Source organism: Rana temporaria, chromosome 6 (assembly GCF_905171775.1).
Source record: "Rana temporaria chromosome 6, aRanTem1.1, whole genome shotgun sequence".
NCBI classification, from domain to species: domain Eukaryota; kingdom Metazoa; phylum Chordata; class Amphibia; order Anura; family Ranidae; genus Rana; species Rana temporaria.
In genome coordinates this window covers 46,302,301-46,320,173 of record NC_053494.1, presented here as the reverse complement: position 1 = coordinate 46,320,173, position 17,873 = coordinate 46,302,301, and the positions used below count along the sequence as shown (strand labels likewise).

General features: G+C 44.3%; 2 protein-coding genes across 2 annotated transcripts in view; one reads left to right on the top strand and one right to left on the bottom strand.

Annotated features, from left to right (window-relative positions):
* The window catches only part of COG7 (component of oligomeric golgi complex 7), a gene marked incomplete at its 5' end in the record, with an annotated part of 28,478 nt that extends 25,650 nt beyond the window's left edge, over window positions 1–2,828 (top strand). The window contains 1 exon segment of the mRNA XM_040356760.1: window positions 2,478–2,828. Within this exon segment, the coding sequence (XP_040212694.1) occupies window positions 2,478–2,644 (167 nt within the window).
* A 3,524-nt stretch (window positions 2,829–6,352) lies between these two features.
* The window catches only part of LOC120943452 (cytochrome P450 2K1-like), a 70,944-nt gene continuing 59,423 nt past the window's right edge, over window positions 6,353–17,873 (bottom strand). Inside the window, exons 7-9 of the mRNA XM_040356757.1 lie at window positions 16,740–16,927; window positions 13,126–13,267; window positions 6,353–6,744 (exon numbers count right to left, since the gene is read on the bottom strand). Coding sequence (XP_040212691.1) covers window positions 6,557–6,744; window positions 13,126–13,267; window positions 16,740–16,927 — 518 coding nt within the window. The 3' untranslated portion in view covers window positions 6,353–6,556. The remainder of the gene's footprint in view (window positions 6,745–13,125; window positions 13,268–16,739; window positions 16,928–17,873) is intronic.

Genomic DNA, 17,873 nt, shown 5'->3' with positions numbered 1-17,873 from the left:
TCCGCGCCCTTACGCCTCGAGAGATACACTACGCTGCCGTAACTCACGGCGCAAATTCGTTGTGGATTTGAAACAAAGCCAAGTAAGTTACGGCGGCGTAGCGTATCTTAGATCTATGTGGATCTGCCCCAAAAAGCGTAAAAATCTAGAAGGGGCAATTTTTGTTCCCACAGTGGGAGAGATTTAACAAAACTGGTACACACAGAATTTGGTGCAGCCGTGCATAGTAACCAATAAGCTTTTAGGTTTTATTGTCACATGTGCCCCATATCTGTAAGTATTATCTCTTTTAGGGCCACCCCCAAAAGAGATAATACTTACAGATATGGGGCACATGTGTCAGAAAATCAGAGACTAGACATGTTATGGTGCCTGCTAGGATCTAGAACAAAAAAATAAATATGTTCCTAGTTATTAGTAACTAGAGGGTATAGCGTGAAGGTAAATGTTATATTCCTTTTCATCTGTGGTCCTTTGTTCACAGTTCCTCTAAGTTTCACAGGTGAATGCTTCAGCCTCATGTAATGACAGCTTTGGGTGTAAAGTCTTTCAGGGTACTCTTTGAACTCAAGGCAATACACAGTTTTCATGATTTTTTATTTTTTTTTTCACTCCAAAAACATTCCTTTTGGCATCTGCTGTATTGCCCAATGTCAGTAGGACAGCTTCTGGATGTCATGAAGGTTAAAGACTACCTGTGTTCCTCAATAAACGAGAAAAAAGTCAGTTGAGGGAAACAGGTCCACCCCTTATATGCATTTAGGCCCCTTTCACACTGGGGCGGGATGTGCAGTGGCTGTATATACCATCTGAATTGCTGCAGAACTGCGGCAGTATTCGGCCGCTAGCGGTGTGGTATTAACCCCCGCTAACGGCCGAAGAAGGGTCAATACCACCCTTAAGACGCCTCTGCGGAGGCGCCTTGCTGGCAGTATTACCGCGGTTTCCCATTGCTTTTAATGGGAAGGAGCGGTAAACACAGCGCTCCTCTCACCGCTCCAAAGATGCTGCTGGCAGGACTTTGGAGTGGTCACACCAGCGCATCGCCCTCGGGCTTTCACACTGAGAATGCAGGGCAGGAGTTTTTCAGGCGGTATTTAGACTCTATTTTTAGCGCTAAACCGCGTGAAAAACTCCTCAGTGTGAAAGGGGCCTAATAATCATGCTTAAAGCGGAGGTTCACCCTAAAAAACATCTATGAACCATCCCATACAGCATACTAGCGTCAGCTATAGTATTTTTTTATTTTTTTCCGCTGTATTTACCGTTTAATCCTTAAGTTTCGTTTCAAACCCCCACGGGAGACTGAAACAAAACTTAAAGCGGGGGTTCACCCTAAATTTTTTATTTTTTTTTCTAGCATGCCATCAAGCATACTAGCGCGAGCTACAGTATGCCTTTATTTTATTTTTTGGCGCCGTACTCACAGTTTAATGCCGTAGTGAAGTTTCAGACTCCCCACGGGGAATGGGCGTTCCTATGCAGAGGGAAGATGATTGACGGCCGGCTATGGCGCGTCACGCTTCCCGAAAATAGCCGAAATAGGACTTGGCTCTTCACGGCGCCTGCGCAGTCAGCTCCTAGTCTGTGCGCAGGCGCCGTATAGCGCCGTGAAGAGCCGAGACCTACTCCGGCTATTTTCGGGAAGCGTGACGCACCATAGCCGGCCGTCAATCATCTTCCCTCTGCATAGGAACGCCCATTCCCCGCGGGGAGTCTGAAACTTCACTACGGCATTAAACTGTGAGTACGGCGCAAAAAATAAAAAATAAAGGCATACTGTAGCTCATGCTAGTATGCTGGATTTAATGATAGAAACTGGTTTCTTAGGGTCAACCACCGCTTTAAGGATTAAACGGTAAATACAGCGGAAAAAAAAAAAAAAACATACTATAGCTAGTAGGCGTTCCTATGAAGAGGGGAACATGATTGACGTCCGGCTATGGCGCGTCACTCGTTCCGAAAATAGCCGGAGTAGGACTCGGCTCTTCACGGCGCTATACGGCGCCTGCACACAGACTAGGAGCTGACTGCGCAGGCGCCGTATATATCCGAGTCCTATTTCGGCTATTTTCGGAACGCGTGACGCGCCATAGCTGGACGTCAATCATGTTCCCCTCTTCATAGGAACGCCTATTTCCCCGCCGGAGTCTGAAACGAAACTGGACGATTAAACGGTAAATACAGCGGCAAAACAAAAAAACATACTATAGCTAACGCAAGTATGCTGAATGGGATGGTAGATAAAGAATTTTTTTTTTTTAGGGTGAACCCCCGCTTTAAAGTACTGCTTTGCTACAAAACTGAAGCCTGTTGGTAGCAGGAGAAGTTTTCCTACAGGTTCTTTGCTTGCAAGGGTCCAGTCCTCCCGTAGGCAGCTGTATGACTGAAGGTTTGTGACTGCCTGTGCTCCTCAATGGACTTCAAAAAAAGGATTTTACATGGAGTAACAATGTAACCTGTTATTTTCCATCTAGATTATCTAATTAATGTGATGGACGCACTGGGTTTACACCCCACCCGCACTTTGCAGAACATCGTCACACTGATGAAAACCAAGCCTGAAGACTTCAGGCAAGCTGCAAAGGCCTTCCCCAGGAAACTGCCCTCCTCCATCGCAGCCATGAGAAGCATCGAGTACTGATAGAAATTCCACCTTTCACAATATACTGCCGTCAGGGTCCAGGTTGTCGTATTCTTCTTGGATTTTATTTTCAGGTTTATTTTGAAGGTGATGGACAATAGTAATGTGCAATGTCACCTTTCTGATCAGATGATCTAAAATACTTCAAACTTTACTGGCAATAAATCATTTTTTGTATTAGAAATACTCTTGTGTTCATTTACGTCATAGGCAGAAAAGGCTGGGAGCAGATCTTTCACTTTATGACTTCCAAGAATTGTGATTGGTGGAGCAGCTCTTCAGATGAGGACTAGCGAGGAATATTCTGCTTGGTGTAGAAGTTATTTAATGCATAAAGCTCATTCCTCAGAATGCAGATAGCATCTGGAGACATGTAGGAGTAAATCTGAAGATCACATAAAACAAATGAAGAGGGACTCCAGGAAAACTGCTAAACACTATTGCAGTTACAAATAACATTACATACACAGTTTTAGTCTAAAAAATACAATCAAAATGGTTAGTAATTTTACACTTACCTTGTAAGTAGATGAAAACGTTCTGGTATCCGTGCCTCACGTTACACTACCGATCGCTAGCTTTAGCCTTGCTGTAATGGAGGTTTTTGTGAAGCCCGCCCTCCTTCCTTTGTTTATCTCGGACGTCACTTCCTGCATACGAAATCCCGCGATATTTGATATTGCGGCGGCGCATTGAAGAAAGGGAGCTATGCATAGAAGATCCCAGAGTACACTGCTTCAAACGGGAAGTGACGGAATGCCCGTATTATTCCCGCAACGTTAGAGACCGGAAGCCTCTTCTATTATACAGGTACTGTACATTTTTAGAAATTGAAAACATCGGTTTTTAGCATATTTTAGCGCGCAAATGTAAAAGAGGCAATGTTGTAATTAGGGTGGAGCTCCGCTTTAAAGCGGAGTTCTAGTCTGTATTAAAAAAAAAAAAAAAGTCAGCAGCTACAAATACTGTAGCTGCTGACTTTTAATATAAGGATACTTACCTGTCCAGGTATCCCACAATGTCGGTACCCCTAGCCTATTCATCTATTAGTTGTGGGTCCAGGCGTCTGCATCATAGCCTGTTTCCTACTGCGCAAGCCGTTCTGCGCTTTCTAAATGGGATCTGTGTCTCTCCCAGCGGTGGCTGGTAATTATGTAGATCGCCACGATCGTTGTGCAGCGATCTTATCTGGAAGTGGGAGCAGGTACCTGGTTTTGACAGGTCTCTGCCCCCCCCCCCTCCAAAAAAAGGTCCAAAAGGTGGCAGTGAAGGGGGGGGGGGAGGCTGCGAACAAGCGGAGCTTCCACTTTTGGGTTGAGCTCCGCTTTACTCTCCATGAGTCCAAGAGCATTTTTTTTTTATTTCAACGAGGTCTCCCTTTTAACAGACCTTTTGGTGTTTGTAGTCTACCATAACGTACTATGCATTGTTTTTTGTGGGGTAGATATAACTTTAATGTAGCAGCAAATTTGTATACATATACTTTTATTTCTTGTTTTTATTGGAAATGCATAGTAAAAATAAATAGAAAAAATTTACTTTTTTCACCCAACACAACATTTACATAATTTTCACACCCCCATATATTTACTGCAAAATATAATCAACAATCAAACCTGCTGATTAAAATGATATCACATTATTGTCAATTTTATGTAACATAGCAACAGGTAAAGCTCAAAATGAAAATACTGCATGGCCCGGATTCACAAAGCACTTGCGCTGACGTATCTCGAGATACGCCGCGTAAGTGCAAATATGCACCGTCGTATCTGTGCGCCAGACCCACAAGCTCAGATACGCCTAAAAATAGGCTTTATCTCACCGACGTAACTTGCCTACGACGTCGTATGGTGGGCGCATATTTACGCTGGAGGCAAGTGGCGCTCCCATTGATTTTCTATTCAAATATGGAAATGAGGGAGATACGCCGATTCAAGAACGTACATGCACCCGGCGCATGCTATACGTGGTTTGCGTAAGTCGTACGTCCGGCGCAAAGTTATTTCCCATAAAGGAGGTGTAACTCAGCAGCAGACATGCAAAGGTCTGCACCAGGGAACTCAAGCCGTCGTATTTTACGTCGTTTACGTTGGACGTGAATATGGCTGGGCGTAGGTTACGTTCACGCCGTAGGCAGTGATCCGTCGTATCTTAGGGAATAGATCCGACGTGATTGTGAGCATGCGCACTGGGATGCGTCCACGGGAGGGCGCATGCGCTGTTCATTATACGTATCTGTCTGAGACTCAGCCCATCATTTGCATGGGGTCACGCCTCATTTGCATGGCTCACGCCCATTTCCACATACGCCGACTTATGCCTAGGAAACCCAGCGCAGATTTGGCAGCACTGGCTTTGTGAATCCAGTGCTTGCCTCTCTGCGCTGCGTCGGCGTAGCGTAAAGAAGATACGCTACGGCGGCATAAATATGTGCCGCTGTTTGTGAATCCGGGCCTATGTGTTTTACTTTAGGAGAAATTTGATTCCCTTGCAAAGCTACATTTTGACGCATAGAGGAGACTGACATGAGTTGCATAAATTGTTAGCATAGCATTAAAATAAAATTCGGTCAGGGAGATGAGGCAACAGATTAGCACCAAGCCAATTTTTACACAGGATTGTGATCAAGTTTAAGGCTGGATTCACACCTATGCATTTTTTGTGCTTTTTGCATTTTGCAGATTTGCACTACAGAACGTGTTCCATAGGAAACCATGTTAAATGGACTGTAGTGCAAATCTGCAATATGCAAAAAGCACTAAAACTGCATAGGTGTGAATCCAGCCTAAATGACAAATGATGCGCTCGTTTACATGAGCGTTTGATGCTTGCAAAATAGGCAAATGTCATCCAGAGCATCCAATGTCATTGTTGAGACCTGAGGGTTAAACTGGGGAGGTACTTTTGTTATATTTTTAAGAAAAGCAGTAAACCAAAACCACAAAAAAAACATGAAACAAGGCCTACATGCAGTATAGTACAGTATATAATAATCAAATAGAGCTAATGCCATATACATGTTTACCCTAAAATACACATAAAAACAAGGGCCCATATTCTCTCTAAAAATCCGCGGGCTGCGCTTAAGGCACTTACACTCCGCTGTCCCAACTTACAGGAGCAAGTGTTGTATTCCCCAAACACTTGCTCCGTAAGTTGGGACGGCGGAGTGTAAATGCCCCGGCGTAGCCTGGCGGATCTCCAAGGGGGCGGCTTCTATTCAAATTAAGCGCGCCCCCGATTCTAATGAACTGCGCATGCGCCGGGCTTCAAAAAGCCCAGTGCGCATGCTCCAGTTCTCGGCGGAAAACGTCAATGACGCTGACGTGTGCGTCATTGACGTAAAGTCGTATTCAAGAACGACTTACGTAAACGACGTACCCGACGAAAAAACACGACGCGGATCCGACGCCATCCGTAACATGGCCTACGTGGGACTTGCGGAAACTTACCCCTCATATAGCAGGGGTAAGTTTCCGCTTACGCAAACGATGTTAGCGACGGTTACGCGACGCAAACTCGTTCGGGAATCGGCGTAGAAGGCTCATTTGCATAAGCAAATGAGTCCTTCACGTAAATGCCATCTAGCGGCGGCCGGCGTCATTACATTTAAGATCCGCCAGTGTAAGTGACTTACAGATGGTGGATCTTAAGTGTATCTATGCGAAAATAATTCTAAGAATCAGTCGCATAGATACACTGGCCAAAAAAGGGAGTTACGATGGAGTATCCTGAGATACTCCATCGTAACGTCACTGAGAATATGGGACAAGGTGTTTTTTTTAGGGATCTACGCGTTTATCAAAAAAGAAACAATGAAAAGACTATACGTTCCCTTCAAGGAAAATTTTCATCCATTCTTGAGAAAATTTAGATTTCTTTTTGTCACTTCTTGGCTGTGGATCTGGATTAGTAGTTGAGCTTTGCACATACTAAGTGTGGCAAAGGGACTGAAATGAATCCAGTGCCGGGCTCAAGGGTTATATTCTCTCGGGAGACTCCTGGAGGTGGGTAGAAAGTGAAGGCTTGCAGAAGGCCAGTAAAAAACAGGAAAAGCTCCATTTTGGCTAAACTTTCACCAACACAAACTCTTCTTCCTGAAGAAACAAAGTCAACTCAAGATGACACAATGTATACAGTACTTAGTCACTGTTATGCAATCTAGAAATAAAAGAATTATATCTAAATCTATGGATAGAATGGTGTGGTAGAGGTAAGCCTGATCCCATCGGAGGTGTACTCCCAACAACCAAAGTGTGATGTGAACTGCTGCTACTAGGTTCCTACCCAGGGTTGGACTGGGACAAAAATTTGGCCCTGGACTTCATCCAGACTGGCCCACTTTGACAGGTCTCTCCCACAGCGGCCGGACAACTCCCACGCGCCCCCCCCCCCCGGCCACCCAAGCCCCCTCTCCCCCTTCACTAGCCACTAGCCGTTTTACTTTATTATAGTAGAATGGCTGGTACTGGTACTCTTATAGGCAGTACCAGTGGGGAAGCTAGACATTATTTCTCCCGGGGCAAAGAATCAGTTCGGTACCCCCCTTATGGGACAAGATAGGCAGAAGTGAGAAACTCCCAGGCCGCTGTCACTGAAGCCGGCCCACTGAGCCATCGGCCCACCAGGAAACTCCCTGTAGTCCCAATGGCCAGTCCATCCCTGTTCCTACCAGGTGCTCAAAACACACTGAAAGCTACAGAATGGATCATTACTCTGCAACCTAAAGCAGCCTATGCACTATGCATTTTTTTTCTTTTAAAAAAAACAGTTGGTTGAAAGAAAGAAAATGCCTTGATTCACCCATCCACACATTCGATGTGGATGGGAAAATCCTGCTGTGATTTTGTATTCTGACAGTAGAGAGACTTCCGCACAGTCAGAATAAAATGATCAGTGTTGCCAGCTATAGCCGGCGGCACTAATCTTTCAGGAAAAATCTGAAAGGCTGGATGTACACATACTCTATAGATCAACTTGTGTGCAGCTAGCCTGCCCATAAATAGATCGAAATTTGTCGAGTCCCTGCTGAACCGACCAAATTTCGATCTATGTATGGCTGGCTTTAAAGTGTTTACCTACACCTTCCTGATGAAGTGCCCAGTTTTATTGCCTGAACATTTTTTGATGCTGTATACATGTATTTCATCAATAAAGACCATTTGTTGATGTAAAAGATTCTCTAAGTTTCTTATAAATACAGATGCCTCTGTGATCAATAAAAATTTTTTTAGGCATGTCCTAAATCACGATCCATGCGCTTTCCCAGCAAAGGATTATCAGAAAAACACCTCGATAAGCATCAAGAGTGACCTATATCTGCATGGGGACAGAAATCATCTCTGCAGGCCTGAATATCGGGTTGTTTGACCCCTTCCAAATTGGGTGTACTACAACCCCACTAGTGTGAGTATTGGTCCTATATTATTGTTTGATCTATAAAATAACTGAAATTGAAACTAGTACTACATTCAGAAAGATCTCTCCTGGGACTTTATATTCCCTTTTCTTATTTTCACTCTCCACACATTGGAGTTTTTCTTATGGTTAAATTTGTAATTTGGCAATAACCTAATTTTCTTTTTTGGTAAGCACTTCAACTTTGGTAGAAAAAAATATGGTAGGCAAGGGGAAGAACATCGTAGAGAAAAATGATATGTAGCACCCTCCTAGCGCAGGATGGTAGGTACATTTTGTTCTTGGCCTCTTCTGCAATTAAGGTAGCAGTGATTGTTTGGTCTGGTCTGTTCAGGATTTCACAGGCGGGGAGTTTCATTGCTTGCCCCTGCTCTAAAATAAGTTTCTGGAGCTTAGGGAGGGAGAATTCAAATAACCAGCCTGAATATTGATCAGGACCTAGCCCAGGGGTGTCAAACTCAATTTCATTGTGGGGCCGCATCAGAATTATGATTGCCCTCAAAATGGCCAATTGTATCTGTAAGATTAGATGTCCAGTGCTTCCCCTCCCCTTACATTAGATGTCAAGAGCCACCCCACCATCAGAAGTTGAGTCCCCCACTCTCCCTTACATCACAGTGCACCCCCTTTCCTTATGCTGCTGCTGGGAAGAAGCTGGATGCATTGGTTGAAAGCAGAAAGTAGTAGGACCAGAGGAGGGCTAGAGCTCTCCTGCAGCTGCAGTAGAGGTGCGAGGGCCACATAAAATGGCATGGAGGGCCGGATTCGGCCCGCAGGCCTTGTGTTTGACACCTGTGACCTAGCCAATCCCTGGTGAGGTGTGCCCAGATGGTGGCTGGGAAACTGATAAGTTGTCTGAAGCCCTGGAGAGAGGTTCTTTCCCTAGTAAGGAGAGTTCCGAGCATCAGCAGTCTATTGTCCTCGATGCAGCCTTTGGATTTTGTTGCTGTTCTGTAACGTCTGAGAACTGGCAGATATGGGACCTGGAAGTGATCTGGAACTGGCTACAGGACTTCACCAAAGGGATCTGGTCTAGAGAAGAACTGTCTCATTCACTGGACTATGTCTGGAGGAAGCAGGAAGGTGGCAGCTATCCTGGGGCCTTATGAGTAATGACCCTGAATTAATTCCTGGTGACTGTGCTTTTGGGATATACAGTAAGGGCCAGAGGTTTCCTTGGACTTCTCTCATAGTGTTTCATGTATAGATAAGAAGACACTGCAAGCTGTTAGTCTGAGGAGTCATGTTGAACTGTATAATCACATCCAGGTCAAAAGCAAGAACAGGAAAACAGGAAGTACAAGAAATGCAATATTACCATAAACAGTCACTGTATTTGTATAACTCCAAAACACATAGGGTCTCAGATACTAGCCATTCCCCTATTATTAGCGGTGTCTTTGACTGTGAGCTTAGAAAATAGTTCCCTCCTGTACTGTGCCGTGTTCCTGTCTGAGATTGCACTGGGTACCAATACCGTATTTTCCGGTGTATAAGACAACTTTTTGCATCTAAAATCATGCCCCAAAAGTCAGGGGTCGTCTTATACGCCAGATACCTGTCTGTCAGACGGCGGCCATCCATTATTCAAAAGCTGCGCCTCCTCAGACTGTTCCGTGATAGGCGGAACACTAATTTTCCCAGCAGAGCCTCTGTTCAGTGTTCCGCCTATCACGGATGCCTCCTCAGCCTCGGACGAGAGGACATCCGTGATAGGCGGAACACTGAACAGAGGCTCTGCTGGGAAAATTAGTGTTCCGCCTATGGCGGAACAGCCTGAGGAGGAGGCGCGGCTTTTGAATAATGGACGCCCGCAGCCTGAGAAACTCTGCAAACAGGAGAAGGTAGGAAGATCGTTGAGGCAGGCATACTGGCACAGTGAGGCAGGCATACTGGCACAGTGAGGCAGGCATACTGGCACAGTGAGGCAGGCATAATGGCACAGTGAGGCAGGCATACTGGCACAGTGAGGAATGTATAATGGCACAGTGAGGCATGTATAATTGCACAGTGAGGGGTCGTCTTATACAGTGAGTATATCCCAAAACCAGCATTTTAGCTGGAAAATTAGGGGGTCGTCTTATACGCCCAGTCGTCTTATACGCCGGGAAATACGGTAGTTGTGCAGTAGTGCAAGTGAGACTTGCCTTTTGGTCCCCAGCTGTGAGGCTTTGAGCTGCTCTGAGATTTGTCTTTTGGTCTTTAGATGTGAGGCCTTTGAATGTTCTATTTCTCAACAAGTGCGGTTTTAGCCTGCTCAGAAAGTCACTTCATAGTCTTCAGCGGTGGGGAGTGCAGACTCGAGGAAACAATTGTCCTTCAACTGTTATTGGGTAAACATTTTGGGGTATCCCATGTCCCTAACACCACCCCTGTTACAGTTTTTATCAGCAATAAATAAAAAAAAGACAACCCCTAGGATGTTAATTGGAGCCATAGTGAATGGACTGTTGCTTGTTTGGTTGGTGGCCTCTGTACTGCTTGGGAAAGATCCAGTTAAAATCAGCGGCCCCTGCGGAGGGTAGCACGACAAACCAAGGGCACTTAGCTAAAGTTGTTTCTTGTAATGGTTGTAACTTGAGCTGCATCTCTCCATGTGTAATTTAGGGGAATAAAGTATATTAATCTTGAGATGAATGGGGTTGATTACCAGTGCAGAGATAACATGCTTAATACTCCACTTTCCAAGGGAGAATGTCATCACTCTAATGCCGCGGACCATTTTAATGGTCTAGAAAAAACAACGTTTTTTTCAACCCGATTATTGTTAAGCCTGCCAATGACACTATAAAGGGGAAGTTCCATTCGGATGGTGCCACCCTTGGGGCTGCTTTTACTGATTTTGTGGTAGTAAAAGTTTGGTGAGAGACGATTCATGCTTTTCAGTCTGTTACAGCGTGATGAATGTGCTATCTCCATTACGAACGCAAGTTTTACCAGAACGAGCGCTCCCGTCTCATAACTTGCTTCTGAGCGTACGCATTATTTTCACGTCATTGAAGCCTACACATGACCAATTTGTGCGACTTTAAAAACGACAACGTGAAAAACGACGTGAAAATTTAGTGCATTTTTAATGCCCATTTTTAACGTCGTGAAAAATGCTCTGGAGCCCACGCACGATCGTTTTTAATGACATTAAAGAAAATGCCATTTTTTACATCGCGAAAAACGGTCATGTGTACGCGGCATAATGCTGCCCGTAAAAGTGAGGTTAGAGGCAAGGTGGATGTAATCCACCTATAAATTTTTTTTTTCAAATCTTTTTTAAAAACATGCATGCTTGGATTACTCAAGAGAAAAATAAATGTAGCGCCCCCTTACTTTCAGTATGGGCACTACGCTAAAGTTAGTGGGGAATGGGAGAGTTATTTTGCTCCCATTCATGATTTGTTAAATTTTTGGGCTGCTGTCATTCCTGAACTGTCCTGTAGTCAGTCTGCGCTCCAGGGATGCGATCCCATCCCAGGGCGACAGTTGGCGCTAGAGGGGTTCTGGTAGAGCCACTTTTCCCCAGCAGCCAATTAGAGGAGTTTTCCCTCGCGGGGCATGCAGGGGGAGAGTATATCTGTGGCAGACGCCATTTTTGTTGGTTCTTCGCGGGTTCCAGGTTCGGCACCCACCTTCAGGGTGTGCGCATCCAACAGACCCCGGCGATTATGGCCTACCAGGCCGGGGTTGCATGCTACGCGGAGTTCCATGTTGCTGAAAGATGCCCCAGTGACTCGCTGGGTCCCCGGGTCTATTGAAGAGATCCCAAGCTATGTGCTGAACGGTGGGGGATTGGCTCGAGGAGAACCCAGAGGCAGGTTATCTGAGGGGCCTGAACGAACCATCGGGGATCTGGTGACCGGGACATTGACAGGTACACTTCAACTGTCACCAGGTGACCCTGACTAAATTCACTGGGAGGATTTGCTCAATCCATTCAGCTCATCCAAGTATTAGGCCTGTGGCAGAGGTCCCTAGAGCCAGGTCTGTGGCAGAGACCTGTTCCTCCCAGCAACCTTAAAGCGGTGGTTCCCCCTTAAAAACAACTTTTTTTTATTCCACTGGCCCCCCACATTACAATCGAATTAAGGCTCTTATTTTTTTTTTGCTGCTGTACATACCTTGATACAGCATCTTCACCCGTGCATCCGGGTTGCGAGTCCCGCGGGAGTGGGCGTTCCTCACATGTGTTTGATTGACATTTTTCCCAAAAACGAGCTCTCCCCCCGTCGCGTAAGCCGCGTCACGATTGGCGAAAGGAGCCGAACGGCGATGCGCATGCGCAGTATAGCGCCGACTCGCCGTTCGGCTCCTTTCGCCAACCGTGACGCGGCTTACGCGACAGGGGGGAGCTCGTTTTTGGGAAAAATGTCAATCAAACACAGTTGTTTTTAAGGGGGAACCACCGCTTTAAAGTAGCGCTTTGGCTGCCAAACTCGTGGCAGGAGTTTTTCCGGGGGCACTTCACCCACTCTGGCTAGAGTGGCGACGAACTGTATCTACTACTACTGAGAGCAGGATTTCTTGCTTCTTATCCAGGCCTGATACTGCAAAGTTCTCTATCACTTCATCAACCTTTCCTCTCTACCTCATGTTGATGTTTGTCATGTTGGGCCGAGAATAAAGCATTCGGAAAACCTTTATTTATTGTCTGGACATTCGCTCACTATTCTACTCATCAACTTCACCCCTAGACAACGGTAAGGGGTAACTTAATATGCCAATCCCAAAAACAACCAGCGGCTCCTGAGGGGGTAGCGCTCCATAAAAATTGCCCACAAAAATCCAGAGGGGTTGATTGAACTCTGAGATAAAATAAAGGGGGGTAAAATCCCTGTTTCAAGTAAAATATTGCCTAGGCTTACACAGAGTTTGTACCCGTCCTCCATTTCAAATACTCAATTACCCCACACCCATGAATACTGCCCACACAATAAGCTTGAGGAATGTGAGCAATGCACTGCCCTTGTATTGATCAGACGTTGTTTGGGGTGGTGGTCTCTCAGTGTAATAATGAAGGAATAGTTTATTATTGCTTTAAATATGATGTAATAACAATGTTGACCTACCTGCAGAAAAGGGCATAAATGCATCTCGTTTTACAAATTTCCCATTAGCATCCAAAAAGTGATTCGGATTAAACTCACAAGGAGTTTCCCACTGAGTCTTGTCATGCAAAACAGATGTGAGGAAAGGAATGACCTCTGTACCCTACAAGGAGAAGCACATTGTACAATACTTAAAGCAGAACTCTAGGCAGACATAAAATATGCAAATGAATGTTGTTCTGTGTTTATTAATACATAATAAACATATTTGTTAAATGCAAATAGTGTAAGTAACAGAATTTAACTTGGTTTAAAAGGGTTGTAAAGGTTTTTTTTTTTAAATAACAAGCATGGCATACTTGGCTCCTCTGTGTAAGGGTTTTTCACAGAGTGGCCCCGATCCTCCTCTTCTGGGGTCCCTCTGTGGCGCTCCTGGCTCCTCCTCTTCTGGAGTGCCCCCACGGAGAATTGATTTCCATGGGGGCACTCGTGCCGGCACGCTCGCGTGTCCTGCTGCTGCGTCCATTGACACAGACAGCAGGGTTCAGTCCTGCCCCCGGCTTCCGCGTCATTGGATTTGATTGACAGCAGCAGGATCCAATGGCTCCTGCTGTTATCAATCTATCCAATTAGGACCCAAGACACCGGCTGGAGCCGCTGGGCTCCTTCCCTTCGCTGGAAAGAGGGGGTTCAGGAAAGTAAAAGGGGGATCTGGGGGGCTGCTGCACTACAGAAGGTTATTCACCTCAATGCATAGAATGCATTTAGGAGAAAAAACCTTGAGGGTTTGCAGCCCCTTTAAGCCTCTTGCAGTCCTTGTACAGCAGAAGAGAAGGAGAAGAAAAAGCAGCATACATGTAAACACTGAAAGGAAGCATGCTGATAGGAGAAGAAAGCAGAGTAACAAAGATAACCTCATCACTGTGCTTCTTCTCCATTGCTGCCCAATCACCGACTGGGGCCAGAGGAAGTGGGTTAAATGCTGGTAGTCAATTTAGCCAGAAGACTGAAGACATCTATTGGCAGAAAATAAATACTGAGGACTGCTCTTGATTGAAGCAGCCAAAGCCCCTTTTTTTATTTTTGTTTGAAATCACTATACTTAGGAATTCACTGTTAGATACATACAGTTGAGCTCACAAGTTTACATACCCTGGCAGAATTTATGATTTCTTGGTCATTTTTCAGAGAATATGAATGATAACACAAAAACTTGTTTTCACTCATGGTTGGTGTTTGCTTGAAGCCATTTATTATCAATCAACTGTGTTTACTCTTTTTTAATCATAATCACAACAGCAACTACCCAAATGACCCTGATCAAAAGTTTACATACCCCAGTTCTTAATACTGTGTATTGCCCCCTTTAACATCAGTGACAGCTTGAAGTCTTTTGTGGTATTTGTGGATGAGGCTTTTTATCTTCTCAGATGGTAAAGCTGCCCATTCCTCTTGGCAAAAAGCCTCAAGTTCCTGGAAATTCTTGGGCTGTCTTGCATGAACTGCATGTTTGAGATCTCCCCAGATTGGCTCAATGATATTGAGGTCAGGAGACTGAGATGGCCAATCCAGAACCTTCACTTTATTTTGCTGTAGCCAATGACAGGTAGACTTGACCTTGTGTTTTGGATCATTGTCATGTTGGAATGTCCAAATACATCCCATGCGCAGCTTCCTGGCTGATGAATGCAAATCTTCCTCCAGTATTTTTTGATAACATACTGCATTCAGCTTGCCATCAATTTTGACCAAATTTCCTGTGCCTTTGTAGCTCACAAAGCATCAGCGATCCACCTCCGTGTTTCACAGTAGGAATGTTGTACCTTTCATCATAGGACTTGTTGACTCCTCTCCAAATGTAGCATTTATGGTTGTGGCCAAAAAGCTCAATTTTGGTTTCATCACTCCAAATGACTTTGTGCCATATTGTTTGAGACTTGTCTCTGTGCTGTTTGGCATATTGTAAGCAGGACACTTTGTGGCATTTGCTTAGTAATGGCTTTCTTCTGGCGACTCGACCATCTTTCTTCAAGTGCCTCCTACTGAGGTCACTTTTGCTCTTCCATGTGCAGCATCTACAGAGTAATGCAGGTGTCATGACCCAGATCTGAATCTGCAACCTCTGCTCTGTCTGGCAGCATCTCTTCTTACTAAGCCACCCGATATGCTGGACAGCGCCCTGACTGATTCCTTAGAAAACCTTCCCTTCTGTTTTGTTTTTCTTAAAATGGTTGTACACTCTGTACAACCACTTTTACCTACAGATAAGCCTAAATTAAGGCTTACCTGTAGGTGCTCGAAATATCTCCTAAACCTCCACTGTTTAGGAGATATTTAAAATAATGAAGGGCGCCCTAGACGACGGTGCAGGCACACTTTAAAAACGGCAATCGTGCTGTTTCTAAAGTCATGCCATGACTGGCGGCTCCCACGCGCATGCACGGGAGTGACCTCATCCCGGCTCCGGACACAGCGCCGGAGCCGCGATACCCGGAAGTAACTCTGGGACAACATGTACGGGCTTCGATCCCAGGTGAGTATTACATAATGAGCTAGTATGTTATGCATAATGCTGCCATCACCATGCTTCACGGTGGGTATGGTGCTCTTTTTGTGATGTGCAGTGTTGTTTTTGCACCAAACATATCTTTATAAAGTTCAACCTTGGTTTCATCAGAACATAACTTATTTTCCCACATGCTATTGGGGGACTTCAGATGTGTTTTTTCAAAATTTACCCAAGCGTGGATGTTTTTCTTCATAAGAAAAGGCTTCCACCCTGCCACTCTACCCCATAGCCCAGAAGAATTATGGGAGATTGGTGTCACATGTACCACACAGCCAGTACTTGCCAGATATTCCTGCAGCTCCTTTAAGGTTGCTGTAGGTCTCCTGGCAGCCTCCCTGACCAGTTTTCTTCTCGTCTTTTCATCAGTTTTGACTGTCTTCACTGTTTTTTTATGGTATATCTAATGCCTTGGAAATTCTTTTGTACCCTTCTCCTGACTGATACCTTTTAACAATGAGATCCTTCTGATGCTTTGGAAGCTCTCTGTGGACCATGGCTTTTGCTGTAGGATGTGACAAAAAAATGTCAGGAAAGACCTACTAGAACTGATGAACTTTATTTGGGGTTAAATGATGGCAGGTGTGTACTGATTCCTATTTAACACGAGTTTGAATGTGATTGCTTTATTCTGAACACAGTTACATCCCTAGTTATAAGAGGGTGTGCACACTTATGCAACCACATTATTTTAGTTTTACTTCCCCTCTAAAAGATTTCAGTTTGTTTTCCAATTCTGTTGTACAGTTTAAAGGTCACATTAATGGTGGAAAAAGTTCTGAAATGATTTCTTTGTCTCATTTTGTTTACATCACAGAAACCTGACATTTTAACAGGGGTGTGTAGACTTTTTATATCCACTGTATGTGTAATGTGTGTGTTATGTAGTGATTTTACTAATCGCTCTTGCTTGAATGAAAAAACAGCAAGATCGCCTGTCACTGTTCGGAGTTCTGTGCATCCTCCCTTTGTGTCCTGGTCAGACAAAAGCAAGAGCGGATAAAGCTCATCACTGGGGAGTCGGGGACATACACAGTAATTGTAGTATATATTGGATTCTGGAACTCACCTTTGGGATGCAGTAACCTCGGAAATACACATCATTTGGAGTTGTGTGTGACACATTCAAAGGAACAATATTAGCGAATCTCTGAATTTCATGTACTACTGCTTCAGTATAAGGCATATTCCTCCGATCCTCTACTGTAGGCATCTGACCTTGTTTAATATTTGTCCGTATTTCTTCTTGTACCTTTTCTAGAAAATTGGAGTAAATACATCTCCTCAGCATTTCCCCACACAATATATTTGAACATAATAATCATTATATTTCAGTTGTTTTTTTTTTCATTTATTTCAACCTGAAGATTCTCACAGTAATGCCGCGTACAGACGGTCGTTTTATGCGATGTAAAAAAACGACGTTTTCTGTGAAGTAAAAAACAACGTTTTTGAAACTTCAATTTTCAAAGACGAAGTTGCCTACACACCATCGTTTTTTCACAATGCTCTAGCAAAGCGAGGTTACGTTCACCACGTTTTTCCATTGAAGCTCGCTTCATAACTAGCTTCTGGGCATACGCGGGTGTAAAAACGTTGTTTTAAACATCGTTTTTTGCTACACACGGTCAATTTCTGTGAAGTAAAAAACGACGTTTTGAAAAACGACACATAAAATTGAAGCACGCTTCAATTTTTTTTTGTTGTTTTTCACAAGACATAAAACAACGTTTTCCCCCACACACGGTCATTTAAAGTGACGTTTTAAAAAACGTCGTTTTTTTACATTGCATAAAACGACCGTCTGTACGCGGCATTACACACTTCATGTTTTTGGGTGACAAAGCTCATTCAACTTTCTGTGTCAAGACAACATAAACAAGATAAGACTAAGTAATTGATAACAGTCAGCACAGAACTACCCGTGTAATAAAACATTTAGTAAATTAATACATTTTCCAATCTGTTTTGTTAAACTGTGGAAAAAAAGTAAAATAAAGGCGCTAATGAGGAGTTTCCCTAACTAAGAGCTATTTAAAGCCTATTGCCTCGAGACAAACCACCAGCATCACTTCTATACAATAACATACCGTTCAATATAAGAGTCACTGGGCTAGATTCAGATAGGTTACGCGGATCTAAAGATCCGCTAATTTATCTGATTTACGATCCACCGGTGCAAGTTTTTGAGGCAAGTGCTGTA